At 31.2% G+C, this 18,393-nt stretch overlaps 1 protein-coding gene across 1 annotated transcript; it reads right to left on the minus strand.

Annotated features, from left to right (window-relative positions):
* Positions 1 to 333: 333 nt before the first annotated feature.
* Positions 334 to 16,708, minus strand: LOC148614748 (PTB domain-containing engulfment adapter protein 1-like). Its single transcript, XM_088589076.1, has 9 exons — positions 16,500 to 16,708; positions 14,675 to 14,832; positions 12,422 to 12,534; positions 11,953 to 12,067; positions 10,519 to 10,602; positions 8,795 to 8,867; positions 8,125 to 8,213; positions 7,466 to 7,506; positions 334 to 5,471 (listed from the first exon to the last, which is right to left on the minus strand). The coding sequence occupies exons 1-9, from the start codon at positions 16,564 to 16,566 to the stop codon at positions 5,294 to 5,296; spliced, it is 918 nt and encodes a 305-aa protein (XP_088445202.1). The 5' UTR covers positions 16,567 to 16,708; the 3' UTR covers positions 334 to 5,293.
* Between the last annotated feature and the right edge of the window lie 1,685 nt (positions 16,709 to 18,393).

The following is an 18,393-nucleotide window of genomic DNA, read 5'->3' on the forward strand; positions in this document are numbered from 1 at the left end:
TGAATGTCTAGCAGGTTCTCATCAAATACTTTCTTTACAGTAAACATCACTAAGCTTTTCTATGATTACCACCAGTATGGGCCAAATTTGAAATCTCAATGTTTTGCAAAAGCAGTAAAAGTTTTTCCCAGTATTTTGTCTTTTTTTTTTTTTTTTAAATTTTCAAATATTATCAAAGAAGCTAAGACCTATTTTCAAAAATAAAAAAAAAATAATGTAGTTGAAATGATACCTGCAACAACTGACTGACATTACTGTGGGTAAATTTTGTTCTGATATGGTGAGAAAACAAGACTGCTTACAACTGTTTTAAAATAAATAACAGACTACAAATAAGGTACAAGTATAAAATTTATTATCAGATAATGCTATCAGAAAAATAAACAAATACATAAACTATGTGAGATATTGATAAGTTTTACACATATTATACTAAACAAAATCAATAAAAACAAACAGAAAGCCTGAGGATTCTTGCATTGCATGCAAATCAGAATACAGGGATAATTCTCAATGATTACAATAATCATGCAAAGCAAATATTACTTCTAAAGGGTGAGCTTTACTGTGTGAAAAATATTATAAAGGGAGATAATATTATCATGATAATTTAAAATGAATACAAATGTAATACATTACACTCTATAATACATGTACCATTATTTAGCTCATTAATATTCTCTGTTATAAAGAAAACAATCCGTCTCTAACAACCTTAATTTTGTAACATTGTTTTTACTTACATATGGCACAAGACATTATAATTAGTAACACACTCTGATTTGATAGTTATGATTTCTGCAATGCATTCTATACTGTTAAACATCAAACACAAAATCAGCCAAAGCTTATGGCAAAGGATCTGGTTTTTTTTTAAATTATATTTTTACATTTATCAAACTTATTGAATAACCATGATCTAGATATCCAAAAAGGACCCACCTCAGATCAAACTCGGTCCTTCATACACAATTATAAGATTCCTTTTTGGACTGTCACTTAAGTGTAAGTGTTTGTAAGAATCAGGCAAAATGGGAAAAATCAGAAACATACATGTCAAAACCCCAATGATTTGACAATGTAATATCACTCAAGGATACTTTGTCTATTTGAAAAGACCACTTGATCTCTGTATCACTGGCTTTGTGCAGAAATTTTTTCAATAGAATCTTAGAAAAATGAGGTTTTTTGACAGAGTTATCTGCCCTTGAAATGTTCAATTTCAGTGAATATCAATGAAATTGCAACTAGATGGTCCAGCATGATATAGAAAATTTTGTCAGTTTTCCTTGATTCTGATGGTGTAAATAGTTAAATTAAGCTATCAAAATGATGGGTTTTTCATACCATGTTTCACCTATTGCCTGATTCTTACAGGGACTGACACTTAAGCAGTCCATAAAATACATTTTTCTGCTCTCGTTTATGGCATATTGAAAAGAGAAGTACCAGTTATTTTTACAATTCTACACTGATTTTTCTAATTAAATTTTTCCTCATATACCGGAAAGTGCCTTTTTTCTTCTACTACTGAATATCAGATTATTTTTTGCCATACCCAACTGTTCACCTTCAAGTCTGTAAAGGTAGACTGATCATGGCCAGATTAAAGTCTTGCCGAAAAAATCATACAGGTTTTCAAATGTAAAGAAGCAAGACATTCAAGATGAATAAACATGTGACAAATACATCTCAGCAGTTTATTCTTGAATTTCTGATTAATGATTAAAAAAGACAACTTCTCATTATATGCTTTAAGTAATACAAGCTGAACTGATAAAAGTGTCAAGATCTATTTAACAAACTAAAGTATAACAGTGTTCCAAATGATCATTAAGCAATCTACATATACATTGTACATGATTAAATTCACTAAAAACCTATTCACTACTGCTCCTACTTAAAAAATAATTACATATATTTGCATTATTTAAACAACCATTTTAATCATGGTATTTGGTCATACCTGAAAAATAAAATTTAAATGTTGACAATGGTTGTTCAAAATCACCCGTTTTATGACCTCTTCATTTTCTTCTTCACCTCATTCTAAATTCTCCTTCAACAAATCAAGCACACAAAGGATTGTTTTTACATATAAAATCATGCATGTTTAAATTATGGATTCCATGGTTGAAATGGTTGTTATTATTTGACATAAATTTACAAAAAAACCTTTATTATCACAGTATAAGGCAACATCATTCTCGAAAGCATATTAAATCTTATCTATAATACATGCATAGAGTAAACACATGGATATATTTTGTAAACCAAGATATTTGTACAACCCTAAGAGGTTTGAAAGTGATTAATCATAAAGGAAGACAAATAAGAAATAACTAAATAATAGCTAATATCACCTTAACATGGAGTCTGGAAGCTGTAATACTGATTGATCTTTTCAACAAGACCTATCGGTAAGTATAAAAAAATAATGGTAATACATTACCAGGTTTATAAATTTAAAAGGTCAGAGAGGCTAAAATAAATTCCTCACAGAAAGAGAGGAGTATTATGTTTCACATGAAGTGGACACATTCTATTTGAGTTTTGACAGATTTAACATATTTAAGATGACTTCTTTAGAACCTTTTAATGATGAATATCTTGAATAATCATTTTTACAGGAGTATTACTACAAACAGAAAGTTTATCTTTCAATAACAAGGAAATAATCCTGGTTTACACTTCAGTCATCATTCTATCTGTTAAAAAGCAAAAACAATTAACAATTCAATTAAAAACAATTATCTTTTTTTCTAATTAGCAAGAATTTATTTTACATTATTCTATTAATCCTGATTATCTAATGCCATTTCAATAATTATTGCATTGCATTTTAAGGAAAAAGGCTATTTTATTTATAACAACGCTAGAAGGATCAGAACTACATTTTTAAGTAAAATGTCATAGAAACATTGGTTTCTTAGAACATTTTAAGTCTTGAGGAAAATAATTCTGACTCTTTCTAGTACATTTCTAGAACAACCATAAACTAACTACTAATCTTAGAACAAAATGTCCAGTAATACTTTTGTTAATTAAGAGAAAATTTCATGCAAATATTTTTGCACATATTAAAATTTAAATTCTATCTACCTTTTGGCATCAACAGAAAAAAATGACTAGTACATCACAACAAAAGCAAACAGTCATCATTTATCTCTCTTAATTTACTGGTAAAATTTTAATTATCATCCTATACTATAACATATGACTTTAAAGTAACTTTTTTAAAGACATAAAATAAATAACATAGCTAAGAGGGTGAAAGAGCAGTTTGTTAACCTGAGAAAATCGTTTTCACCCCGAGGCATATCCGAGGGTGACAACATATTTTCAAGGGGAAAAAAATTCTCCGTCACCCTCTAAGCTATGTGTAATTTATTATGGTGAATGTTCCATACCGTCATTTTTTTTCAAATTGTTGTTTTTCCTTCTTTAATATTTTTTTATTCCTTCCAAGCTCACCCGTAAATAATTATTTAATCCCACTGATCCCTCCTCAAAAAAATAAAAATAAAAAAATAAATAAAAATCAAGAATTCAGTGTATGGGAATATACCAACAATGATATAATTACTCATGAGAAAGCTTATTTTTCCAGTTCCAGTCTCAGTCCCTTTTTTAATTTGACAATATAATAAGAGATACAAAGCAGACCCGGCATTGTAATGTCAGCTGCATTTCATTTTTTGGTACCTAATATTTACCAGAACCAGTTTAAATTTGCATTTTAAAAATCAACTATGTATTAAACATTTTAAGTGACAGTCTTTGTAAGAATCATGCAAAATCTTAAAAATGTGATACACCCCAAAAAAAGGCTACATATTTTTATTTTTGTAATTAAGTTGTTTTATGGGTCTATACTATGAAATGTGTAATTATTCATTCAAATCTGCCTGCTCTTAGGAGTTAATCAACATTGAAATTTCAATAGATTCTATTGTATTTTAGTGTCATTTACAGAGTTACCTCCCTTAATTTTGAAATCTACAGTGCATTCGATACAATTTTTATCTCCTAAGAACACGGGTTATATGAAAAACTGAATGTAAATTTCTGTTTAATATGGCTATTCAAACAAAATATCAAAAATAAAAATATGTAGGCTTTTTACCCATGAATCACATTTTGCATGATTCTTAGCTGGAGTACTACTTAAATGCAACTGAAGGTAAACAAAAATACATTGTAGACCTGATAGAGATTTATCTCCCATTGTTATAAAACCTCCTAAAAATTCATAACTTGATATTTTAATATGAAGCATCATGTCTACACTATCTGAGAAATTCAATCTTTTTCTATAGTATATGTAATTGGTTAATTTCTGCTTTTATTCTCTTGATTCCACAAGTAACCAATCAATCAATTAATGTTTTATTTAACCAGTTCATAACAATTGGTTCTGTAACCACAATGTTCATGCAATGATCATGTGATTGAGATTCAGAACAAAAAAAAATCTCTAAAATTGAAAGAACACTAACATCTGACAATCTCATAGAGATCACTTTAAATTATAACAAGGCTAATGAAATACAATGTACTTATTGAAGTCAGAAATTTCATGAAGTGGTAACTAAGTAATTGCATTGTAAGTGCAGACCAACACAAGGATTAAACAAGTCTGAATATTTTCTCTACTCTATTTTCCAACAGACCCTTTTGTGCTAATTTTCTGCACTTACAATTTTTGACAAAATTTTGACAGGAAAGTATTGCATCTACCTCAAAGAGGTACCAATCTGTTCATACATTAGCATGAAAGGTCCATTTGTCACTTAGTGTATGGAAATGGAAATCAAATTTATACACTTATAAACATGATAGAGCAAAATTAAAGCACCATTACAGAGTCTTTTCTAACATAGTCCAACCTTTACATTATCAAGGCATTTACCCATCCATTAGTAAATAAACTGGCCTTTAGATATTCAATTTTATCGAAAAAATGACCAATGGCATGTTTAGAAAATGAATCAAAAAGAATAAAAATTAATCCCACAAAATGTTTACATCCAATGGCAACACTTTATATTATGCAAATCTAGAATGAAAATGACTAAACAAGTGAAGCAGTAAGTAATTCACACATGCTGAAAAATACACCTGTAAAATATTTCAGTAATACATCTTAAATAACAAAGAAAAGAAAGGTAATGACAGGTTTACATAAAACACAAGTGGTTTCTAAAACCTAATAACAGCACTTCGTAAAACAGATGGATGGATGATTGGTACCCTGTTTTAGCAACAACTACGAGCCACAGAATATCTAGATTTATATAACCAGTAAATCTTCCATGGACCTTTGGCGAGAGAATTCTTCATTACATGTTTTCGTATCTAGGTACTTTGTAATAGAGTCATCCATATCTTCAGCTCGCAGGTTGGTGCAAAACGATGGGATTTTTTCCAAAGTAGGTCTCATGTCTCTACGACTTCTATTCTCTGCAAGCCTGAAAACAGTGTCAACATGGTCAACATTTGAGAGAAAAAAAACACACACATTTAAGAACTTTAAAGCAGTAACAAAAAAAACTTTTGCAGATGACTTAACACTCATTGAAGAGAAAAAAAACAAAGATCTTCCATAATTATTTTTTTGCAGATTACCTCTCCTCAGAGGCATTCAAAACAGGTAAAAAACAACTAGCAACTCTTGTGAACCATAACATTTATTCTCCAGCACCTAATCATTGTTATTACAGTAAGGGATATTCTCAGATCTCCAACATAGAAAGCCAAAAAAGTGTGCACTATCAAGATGCTGTCAGTCTAAGACTTGTAAAGAGTAGTCATGGCTTTTAAAATACACCATCATCAACATGAAATGAGTTGGTAATTTAATAATACAAAAATATGGTGAAAAGAAAACAAAAAATCTAAGAGGAAGTTGGTCTATTTTAAAAGGATGGGAAAAATGAATTATGTGTAACAAATCAAGGTTGTCAACTTTCTTTTCTATTTTTAAGGGATGGTACATCTGTTCTATCAACAGTACCATTCAATGAGGCCACAGTTTTTTAATTTGTTGGTTTACAGATCCCCCGATCCAATTTTTCCAGCTAGGAGAAGAAAAAAAAATTTGGAATTTCAGTTTCAAACTATCATTTTTACTGCAACCGATTAAAAAAAAATTGGCAAGTGCAAAATTGTAACAGCTTTTTTTTAAAAATAAGTTACTCACAATGCCTGCTTCTTGTTTTGTTCATTCAACAACTTGACAAAGCAAAGTCGGTGAAAAGACTGAACAAAAATGGCTACATAAATTTCACCACTTCAATAAAATCATGTTTGAGAGTTTTAGTAGTTTGGGAAACAAGTTAACACTGGCTAGAGATGATAAAAATCAACATAATTTTAACTGAAAAGAATGTAAACACTCGCTTTATATGACTTATGATATTCTCAACAGGAAGTAAATAAATAAAGGGGAGATAATTGATGGGAAAATTAAATGAAGTTTTGTGTGGAAATATGCAAGACAGCTTATAAAACAATTCAGAAAATTCTGTTAAAACATTATTTATTGTCTTCTCTTTTTTAAGAGCATTTTACCCTCCATAATTATTGAATTTTTATAAACAATTTTTAAATCACAGGATAATTTTAAAGGGAAATCATAGTGAAAAAACAGACATGTTTCATTGTCTTCCAATTAATGACAAATTACTAGTTTTTAATGTTTTTTTTTTAATTTAAAAACCACTAGTTAATTTAATTATTCAAAAGTTTTTAAAAAGGTTTTGTAGTCTCTCAGTGTAATTTTTCTATGGAAATAGAAGACAATTGTAACAAAAGTTGCTTTTTTTTTCATTTTAATGAAATCCATTATACTAAATTTTCTGTCCCTGAATTCTTCCTGTACTTAAAAGGTTTTTTTTTATATTGACTTTCCACTAAACCCTTCTGCAAGACAACTTGTTTACACTAAAACAATGCTCCATGATAAATTAAAAAGTACATTTTTGATCAACCCTGTTTTAAAACTTAAATTTTCACTTTAATTTGAACCTAACTTTTTAGTCACTTTTTACCACCTTTATTTCAACTTAACTATATCATATTGTAAGGAAGGCTATAGATACAAAAAATAGAGGAAATTAACATTATTTAAGAATTGCACATTGAATTTATTGGGTATCCCACTTCTAAACTATGTCAGGTTAGATCATGGAACTTTGAAATAAAAAAAAAAATGATAGTAGATGTGTATTTTTACAATTTAAAAAAAAAAATGTTCTGACCGACCGACCCACTTTCATCCAGTCAAAAATCTGTAAACCAACAATTAAAAAACTATGGCCAGAGTATACTTTAAATAAATTTTCGAAGTTATGCAAATTTGTTGGTTTTTAAAAAAGTAAAAAAAAAAAAAAAAAACAGTGCACAGATCTAAAGTTGGTGACTTATGAACAGCAGGATCTTATTCACTTAAAAATAAACTTGCCTTGAAAAATCATCATCTAAATTGTCATCTTCAAACTTCAGCTACAAGAATAATTAAGAAAAATCAGACTAGTTATATAACAAGTTATAATACATCTATTCCAGACCTGCCTTAAATAAAATCTAGTAAAAATTTGTAAACACAGTCAAATCAAACCCACATGCTAGTTTCAGCATCAAATTATTAAAGACTGTAAAGTTTGACATATTCAAAAACAAAATAGGAGATGCTAAATGGCATCATGTGATAAAGACTCTGTGCCCAATTCTTTTCAGCAATATAAGAGGAGTTGCAGAATGGTAAAAGTTCCCCCTTGGTTACCCATGACTAAGTCCATGTTTTTTTGTATCAGGAAACCCCAAAAGTCATTCAGGAAAACAAAATAAGAGGTGCACATTGGCATCATGTTAAAAGAATCTGAAAAAGTTTCATCAGATTTCAGTTACCTGTCTCATAAGAGTATGGATTAGAACTGGGATGGACAACAATCAATGGAGGAGACAAGCAGACAGCATAATCACTATATACATTTGAAGCATAGGTGTGCAATATCCTTGAAACTGGCATAATAAATTCTCTGGAGTAAATATTTAAGTTTATATATCATGTTGTCTGTCTGATACTACTTTTTGTTTGACTCTGTAATCATAATAACATACCCATTCATTTTTCTGTCTCGGGGAAGGAGTGGACCTACCAACATGCTGAGGTGACTGTAGTTTTGGTATTGGTGAACTTTTCCCTGAATCTGTAAAAAAAAATGTTAATGGCAAAAGTGTTATACATAGTCATATGTGCCCCCCTCCCAATGGTGAATTATCTAATTCATAAAAATCAAAGTGAAAGTGTCTTAACAACCCTACGAATTTGATTTGACATCATATGAGCAACGCATTGGGTGTTTGTAGAAAAGCAGAGGATGCTTACCCTACCCGTGCATTTGATCCATACTATCAATGGAGTGTGGGTTATTTGATTATTCCTTTAGTTATTTTGTGTTATTTCATGGGGTTTTGTCTGTTTTATGGGCATCGTATTTGTCCCTGGATCATGAATATCCTGTTTTTCATTCTAATCAAGGTCTCCTTGATAATTTAACCTCTAAAAAACATCTGCATAATTTATTGCCAGACTGTGACAGAAGTATGCACTACACAGATGAATGAATACAGACGATTACTGCCCTACATTCATGCTGTGGTGGGGAATCCCCAAATAAAGAGAAAACAACAACACCAAAAACAACCCATCATGTTTTTTTTTTACTCAAAATCATAAAAAGTAATTCGTTTTTAATTTGACAATATGGATGAATAAAATTAATCTTACCATTGACATTATTGACAAATGTGGACTTTGAATTCTGGTTTTTATCTTCTAGGCGGGACTGTACATTTGCATCCTAAGAATTAATGAGACAATAAATTCATGATATTTAATTTTCAACATTTACTATAATCCAGTGAAATTATTCCCATTTGCTAAAATTTCCTTATGGAATTCCTTATGTATTATAGCTTCAGTTCAGAAATAATCTAAGAAACTAAGATTTAGCCGTTGTTAATTTAGCTAGTGGACGATTTCTTGAATCCATACAATCCTATTCAATATCTATTACAGGTAAAAAAAAAGTGGGATCTAGTTTGGCATTTTGACTTCACTGATTACCAGGTAATAAAAAGCACCCCATTTTCATTATTGTGTGGTAGCAATTAAAGGTGCATAAAAACATTTACTTCCTTCTGATTAGATTTACATGTAATGTGGTTTAATGTCAACTAGCAGATATTTCTTGAGTATAGAACAAGAACATTGGACTCTTATTTTTTATTCTTTATCTGCTTATTCATGTGTTACATGTACCTTGCAGAGGCAATTCAAGTTTACTCTACTCAGATACATTATTCTGACTCTGAGCCATTCAGATGTCATTCAGTTACTGGAGATCAAGTGACTACCAACTTTTAAGTATTTGGAGATTGTACCTTCAATATAGGTGTGCTACTAAACAAAACATGAAGTTGCACACATTATCATACTAAAAATGTCCCCACTCACAGAAGAAGTTGATATCGGACACCAAATTTGCTTACAATATATTCCCCACATCTATATAAAGCCACATACCAAAGTTGTAATCAATCCATCAATTGGAAGTCAAAATAATTGCCACGTAATTTCAGACTGACAAAACTAGACATTGTCCCTAATGGGACTAATACCCCCACAGCCTGCTGAACCCTGTTCATTAGAGGACCAATGTGGACACACTATTCATATTAGACACAATTTTTATGGGGACAAACTTATGACACATAATTTACTGGTAGCTGCCATTTCTAAAACCCCCAACTCCAAACCACAATCAGTACTATTTTTTTTAAATTTATTGACAACACAATAACAGAATATAACTGCAAATTTACTTTATAAAACATTAATACCTGACAATATGCACATCCCAATATGGTAATCTAACACCCCATTTACAGGTGGTTTCATAACGATCCTGCAAGTTGTTAAGGAGGAGTTGTGGACAACAAATGAGACCAAGTTTTGCTGAAAAACATCTAAGTCCAACAGATGTTTCTACAATTTTTGCCCAAAAGTAAATTTTTGTCAAAATGCACACCCCAATATGGTAATCTAACACTCTATAGGGTTTTATCACAATCATTCAAGTCATTTGGACATGTTAAGGACAATGCATAACACTAAGCTTTGCTGAAAGACCCCTAGTGGAAGTTCAACAGCCGTCATTTCTACAATTTTTGTCCAAACATACATGTAAATTTCTGGCAGTCTATGTGGTTATATTAGATCCCACAAAGTTTCATAACAATGCTGCAAGCTGCTATGAAAATAGTTCAGACAGACAGACAGATAGGGTGAAACCTATATAATAATGGATAGACAAGGTTTGTCCAATATACCGGTACCACCACTAAATGAGTAGGGGTGATGAGTGAAATATAACCATGTTATCCAATACAACATGAATATTCAAGTAAGAATTAAATAATACACTATACCATATTACAAACTGAACTTACATTTTTTCTTTTTTCATTCTCAGCATTCCACCTATCACTAGCTAATTCAAATGCTTTTGACACAGTTAAGGTAACAGCTTGAGCCTACAATTTTAAAAATTCACATAAATATCCACATTTACAATAGAGCAATAATTGGTAGGTGTTAGAAAAGGAAGTTCTCATAACTGTAATCAATATAAATTTAACCTATCACCTTTGAATCACCAAGAGATTAATTTCAGCCAGACAGAAAATTAATACACAAATAAAAAATCTCCTGCACATAATTAACAGACCCACATAACACAAGCTAGTCACATAAAATGAATGTCTATTGATAAGGCCTCTCCTGTTGATAGATTTGTTCCCTCTCAAGTAACATCTGTCCAAAATTAAAGAGTAATTTTCATTGTGGTATTCTTTTGATAAAATATTTTGAAATATGCAGCATGACATGACTGCATATGTTGAAAAAGAATGGACACCATGAACAATATTCAACCTTAACACAAGTCTAATTTGGATCTTGATTGAATGTTTGTCAAGATTCTGACCAAAATGAATGTGATAATAGAATTCTAAAATTTGCACTAAGTTGAAAAATTGGCTTATTTCTAACCTTTTTGGCACTCTATCTCTATGAGATAAGGGCCAGAATTTAAGTCAATCAAAACCTTACTTTTGTGGTATGGAATCTAGCAGTACAATTTCAGCCACTAATACACTTTAACTCATGCAACTGTTTAAAAAACAGGAAAACACATGAGTTTCGGCCTTTTCAAACCACAATTTCTGAACAGGTCAAGGTCATACCCACAATAAACTGTTATCACAGAGATATGTCGCCTGTTACACAAGGTTGCTGTTATTGATAGTGAATGCAAGGCAGGGCCTAATCTAGAGGAAGAAATGAACAAAAAATTCTCCTTGTTTGTGCTAACTTCTCCTATTTGTCTTTGAAAGGGAGAAGTTTTTGTAATAGATTACATAGACAAAAAATGCCAATATTGTTATTTTTCAAACAGATTTAAAAAAAAAACAACTTCTCCTTGCCATAGATGTCTAGATTAGGCCCTACAGGGGCATTTGTATGACACAGATATGTAAGTGTAAGGCAGTGATCCTAATGCAAATGCATACCAAATATCATTGACCTAGAACATAAGATTCATATTGACCTGAATCAGGAAGCATATCATCAAGATCTTAATAAGAAATTTCAAACATGTCAAAGTCAATAGACCACAATTGTGAGGGCACACACATGGAACAGATATGGAATTGTGATGTAATGATGCTAAAAAAGCAATACCATAGTCTCACCTTTTGCACCTTTTGTTGCAGGAAAGATAAATAATCAATCAAATCAGTTTGACCTTTGTGATACAATATCACTTATACTTGAGCTAAATAGTACATGTAAATATTTGTCGTAAGATTCATGATACTTACAATTTTCCTTTTAGCACAGAGGAAGGCATGGCATTCCATGGTTTCATTTATATTATTTCTAGCCATAAAAGCAAAGATCTTGTCATGGTTTTTATCAGCTGAACAAAATGAAATTCTGGAAAAAAATAATTCAAAATTGATCTGATAAAAATTACTTATCAGTATTGAACGTTTCATTTTGATGTTTCATTGGCCTGTACAAGTGTTGACTGTAGCACATTTTCAATGAAGCACATAGTATATATAAATGTTGCTCAGGGACCTGGGTTATTCTGATTTACATGTACACAACACATTTACACTTAAATGTACTGAGTAATCACATTAAAAAACATGTTGGACTGCCAAAACCAAATAACATGCAGTTTTGATAATTTCAACTTCACAGAAGTTTGTTTTTATTTCATTTAAACCTAACACATGTAACATTGTACATGCCAGTCTGAAATCTGATTTTATATACTCTTACCTAAATATAGAACACTCAATAATAATTTCTTTGGAAGCCATATCTTTGACCTTGATGCCTTCAGGGGCCGCTGTCAAGGTCACCTTCTTCAGTTTTGACTTAGCAGCTTTTGCCTGAAAATCCAAAAAATGCATCCTGGTTAGTGTTCATAAAATAAGATAGAACATGAACCAATGACTATAAATATGACTACGTAACTATTTGTCTCAAGTGTGGAAGGTTGTGGGTTTGATATCTAACCTAGTTGTTCAAAAGATCTTTAAATGGTAGTCACTGCTTCTCTGTTGAGAACACATCATTTTGGAATTAAAGTGAAGATGGTTATTTCAGAGTCAAAGTGGGGTGACATTCCTTCCTACAAAATCCAGTTTCAAAGTATTGGACTAGTACAAAACAACTGAATTTATCAAATGCTCTTGTCCTGGACAAATGCATAAAATATCCACTACTGAACATTAAACTACAGTCAATCAATTGATCTATAAATCAATGACATCAATGGCTTATACAACCTACATACAATTGTACATGTACAATGTACATGTATTTGAGAAGATGGAATTTTCTGAAAACATCAAATTTAATAGTACTGGTTAAGACTATTTAGAATTATTAGTACAACAACAATCCTTTGGGACCCCATAAAAGTTAATGTTGTGGGATGCTGAAACCTTGTCTAAATCTTGCTGCTAAATATAAAGTACACATTTATACAAAAGTATTACTCACTGGTATATCAATGGATAACTCTCTACATAGATATTAATTGTAACTTAATGAAGGAGAAAGTCTAAATATTTCAATTGAGTGTAAATATCATTGTTTGAAGAGCATGCAATTTTACATACTTTGTATTTAATTTGACTAGTACCGGGTGTAAAATTTTCCATAAAACACAAAAAATATCAACCACCTGTTTTGAAGCTCTAAACATGTCAGGACATCTACATTCGTACAAGAAATGTAAGAAAATAGCTGCTGCTTAACACCATTTCGTAAATCTAGGTCAACTTGACCTTCTAAAAACTAATTCAAATACAAGTAGATGCATTGACATGTACCTGAAATAACACATGTACATGTTTGTAGCTTCCTTTTTCTACTTTATTAACCAACAGTGCAAACTGCCTTCTTCTTGACCAAAAATGTCTTTAAAAAAACATTATTTAGTCATCACTTTGGACTTTCCCGTTTTCAGAAGAGAACAATTTTTTTTTTATTTTAGGAGTGTGTAAATGATCTTTGCTCATATCATCTGGAATACAATGCATTATCAACATGTACATGTACTAAACAATTCTGCCTTTAACTCTGTAAAGTTTAATCAGTTATAATTGATTTCTCTTGATCTACTTCCTTTTAAAATCATTAGTTTTCCCTCTCCAGTGCATATCAGTATTTAAGAAAGAGCCAGGATAACCTTATTTTTTTTTTATCTCATCATCAATATATTTGTTGTGAACTGCTTTGTTCTGATCAGTTTGATTATATCAGTAGGAACAGGAAAAAGACTTGCATACATCGACCTAATACAAGTAGTTGCACCTTTCAATTTCCTCATATAGGTACAGACCATAGCTGATAACAAGTTCCATTATTTATCATAATCAAAATGTACTTAAGTTTGCATCTCATGATTGTCTATTGCAGCAAAACGCATATTGTAATTATACACATAGAAAATGTTGGATGGAAAACCACAAAAGGTGTGGGACGATAAGATAATTTGAACATGATATTGATCTACACTAATCAGCTGTTATATTGAACTTAAGGTGGTCTGTTTCAGTTTCCTTCAAAAACTATGTCCAAGTGTTTTTGACATACAATTTACAGTCCTGACTGATAACATTTGATTTTCTTCTACCTGTCGTATAATTTGGAAAAGATATTAGATTGATGGTTTGATTCTCTTTGTCCAAGTTTTGTTTTAGAAACAAATGGGAAGTGTTTTCATGTAGCTCAAACCATTAGATTGAGTTTTATTTTATTTTACAGAATATACAAGGTACATGTACATGTAAATGAATGTACAAGTACTTGTTAGCAAATAAACTTATTTTGACACTGTGTACTCAATAACCCTAATCAGGTTTTATTCAAATGGCTAGAGGTACAAACTGGAAAAAAAATAATACAATGTTCTATATCTAGTTATACATTACTTTCTATTATGGTACTAGATAATTTTCCCCCTAGTAATCTTTCCCTTGACCTGAGCTATTGGTTGTTTAACTAATTAAGACTGATTACCATGGCCACAATACTGTTTACAGCCTTCTCACTCTGTCCATCCCGATAGCTCTCTCCATCAGCAGCTTCCTCAATCAGGGTTGACCCAATAAATTTCAGATGAAATGTCAGCCCATCGGCTACAGCTTCTTTGTTTTCATTCCAACCTTCTCCTAATTCTGAAATTGGAGTACACTTTACAAAACCAGTGTTCCAAGGAAAACTCTAAATGAAGATTAACATTCCAACACTTCAAGTTTGCTTTCCAAACTTAACAAATCCTTCAGGGAAAAAGGGAAATGAAGCATAATAACCTACTTTCCCACACCAAAATTGCACTTGCCCCAGGTGATGGGAAAGTTGAATCCTAGAACACCGCAAGACTACCAGTAGTACACTTTTTCACCTTCTGTATACATGTACATAATCTGATTTACAAGATACCTTTTGTATGTATGTATTCAAATACTTTGCTAATGAAATAAGTACCAGTAGTGTATTGATTATACAAATTTCTGTCCTTTTTTTTTCTTCTTGAATGGGATTCAGTAGGTCCAATGAAATTCAACAGACCCAATTTTAATAATACATGTACATATAACATTTTTATAAGACCTAAAGCAAAGATTAAAAAGGAAATCAGGAGAGTAAAATTCTCTGTAAAAAATAACCTTTACTTCAAATTTATCAATTAAATCTGGAAGGAAGACTACATTTCTTACAATGTTAATATGAATAAACTGTACATGTACATACATGCAGGAATTAATTTGGTATAAGAAATGTCAGTTATAATTGGCATAGAACGAATTTGACTTGGAACAAATTGACTGGCATTCACATACAAGTTAGTAAAACATGAACATTTATGTCATATTGCTGATTAACAGTGTTCTCCAATTAAATGCCAGATTAATGATTACATGTGTATGAAGCAATGAAAGAGTTTAATAATTAGCTAAATACATGTACTTTAACAACTGAAGATGTCAGATAAATCCCTGAATACTCAAACATACTGATTCAATAGAATCCTGATCTTTTTGTCAACCAACTTCTACAGCTACATGTTGTATTAATACAGGATGGGAACAAGCTGCAGGATAAGGGGTAACCATCCAATTGAGTTACAACCTGTTACTTCATGGGTCTTATTCCTAATTTGGGAATAAAACTTTGAGAAAGGGTGAAAAATTGTTTAAAAAAGAATATTTCTTGTACTTAACTTTAGCAAAGATGGTACAACATTGATAATTTTCTATTTCAAAAGTTTAAAGACCTTAGTAAAATGCTGTACTTCAAGGCTACAGTTTTATAAATACAAAAATGAATACATTCCCAACTTGTAAATTAAATTGTGACTATTTTCATTTTTCTCCTAGTGTAATGGATAAAAACAATCAAAATGAAGAGCACTTGTCAAGCAGTATTGTTTCTCATCTCCTGTACAAAAAGTTGCTTTTTTGTCAAATATCAAGTTCAAACATCCATTGTACTGCATACATTTTGCAAAGAATTACATAAGATGTTTTGGTAACACATTGGCGAGAAATACTCCATTTTTAAAATGGTGAGAAACAATCTCTGTATCCCAAAAAGGGGGTTACTACTTCACCACATGTACCTAACCAAGGACTTCATATTACACTCCCTGACCTAACATACGAGCATACAAACTTGTTTTGAGTGTTTAACATTCAACTGATACACAAAAGGGGAACTCCTTACCTTACAATATTTCGTGGATCTTTGATACACACTACTTATCATTATTTAAACTTGTTTTGACTAAAACTTACTGGGTCTGTAAGTACATGTAAGTTGTAACAAGTGTTCGACTACTTACTTTCATGTCCAGCGGGTTTTTCAGCACCTTTCGACGACTTAGGTTTAATTTTCCTAAAAAGTGCCATAACAATCCCACTAGAATTGGTTCTCTTCAATTTTAAAGTATATGTTTACGGCGTTCCTTTATCAGCTAACTAATCTAGGCGTGTATCTCTCATCTGAAATTTATGAATGAGTTGTATTTGGAATCACCCCATGATCTACGTTAACAAAGCGCTTTTCTTCCGCATTTTCCCGTCCTATACAAACGCCTGAATGACATAGAGATAAATAAACAAAAACAAGTCCTGTAAGAGCTAAGGGTGAGAAGGGAGATATTTAAGTAAAATAAATATTTACTAAAAAAAATAATGATAAAAGAAAAGCAATTATTTGTTCATTTGTATATTTAATACCGCTCTTATAAATCAATAATAAATTGATATTAAATGTGTAATTCCATCTAAGATAAAATGAGATAAATATTTAGTAAAAAATAATAACATTTGTTCTTTTGTATATTTAATACTACACTAATAAATGAATTTAAAATTGATAATGAATGTGTGAGCCTGAATCGCTCACCAGGTTCAATTTTAGCCTTTCAAGAGCAGTAACTATTACAAAGGAATTGTCCGGCAATTTTGACTCAATATAAACTTTAGTAGGTCTTATCAAAACTAAGGATCATTTCTTCAATTGATAGTTTCTTTCTACCAATCATATTTTTCAAGATATTGGTTGATAATAAAATGGTCATTTTTCGCCTTTCAATGGCAAAGATAACTCTAACAAAGAGTCATTCAACAACTTTGATCCAATGCAGACTTATGTAGGCCTTTTAATAAGGATTATTTTGGCAATTGAAAGATTTTTACTTCTGATTGACCCCTATGTTCTATTGCTTGGCATCTGTCATCTGTCTGCCGTTGTTAACAATTTTCAAAACTCTTCTCCTCTGAAACTACATGACCAATTAGAACCAATCTTGGTATGAATGTTCCTCAGGGTATTCTGCATAGAAGTGGTATAGAGATTTTTGATCTGTTGAAAAAATGGCCACCATTACATAAAACAATTCAAAGGAGAAGAGTTTTGAAAAATTGTTAACAACAGCAGACAGATGACAGACGACAAGCAATGGCTAGATCTCCCTTGGCCTTTGGCTAGGTGAGTTGAAATGTGTAAACCTGAGTAATTTTCCTGATAAAAAAATCATAAGAATTAAGCAGGTTTTCAATGTTACCTTTAATTCTAGACATTTTGTATTTGATGGATGAAATTTTATTATTAATTTCCAAAAGTGTATATATTTAGATCAGTGTCATGTTTTCCTTGTACTGGTAATCTTGTGTGATTTAATCTTTAAATAGCTAGATTTCTAGAATAGATATGATTCCATGCATGCTTACAGCAAGTTCATCCCTTTTTGTACATTATCCTACTACTTTAGAACACAGGCTGTAGGGTACTTAAAAGCAAAATATATACAAGAGGCATTTTTCTAAATGAACAATTATGTTAATTTTATGTTTTAACCCATGCATAGTAACCCTCCAAGTAGTTCAAGAATCAGGGTGGATCCATGAGTAATATGGCAGATGGGGTGAGAACATTTTCTGGGGTAGAATTTGTGAAAAACAAACAATACAAACAATTTTTTCCTTAACTAAACAGGGTGTTCAACCCTGTCCTTGGATTCACATATGTGGAAAGCATGTGAAAGTATATTTTTTCATGATCTGTCTGTAGTTTTGTATTCAATATTCATGTATGTAGTTTTCATGATTGATAAGCCTTTAATTTACTGTATTTCATAACAAGATTTTTATCCACCATTTTATTTTTTATCAGGGGGTGGGTGGTATATCGTACTATATACATATTTTTTTGAATGGGCCAACTTGGTACAG

The sequence above is a fragment of the Perna viridis genome, chromosome 6, assembly GCF_037379345.1.
Source record: "Perna viridis isolate PV_CMFRI_1.1 ecotype Kerala chromosome 6, ASM3737934v1, whole genome shotgun sequence".
Lineage (NCBI taxonomy): Eukaryota > Metazoa > Mollusca > Bivalvia > Mytilida > Mytilidae > Perna > Perna viridis.

Excerpts from the sequence above, each read along its gene's own strand:
- LOC148614748 (XM_088589076.1), bottom strand. The coding sequence starts at position 16,566 with ATGGCACTTTTTAGGAAAATTAAACCTAAGTCGTCGAAAGGTGCTGAA. Across the intron at positions 12,068-12,421 it reads ATTGAGTGTTCTATATTTAG|AATTTCATTTTGTTCAGCTG; the intron begins GTAAGAGTATAT and ends ATTTTTTTCCAG. Across the intron at positions 7,507-8,124 it reads CGAGACAGAAAAATGAATGG|CTGAAGTTTGAAGATGACAA; the intron begins GTATGTTATTAT and ends TTATTCTTGTAG.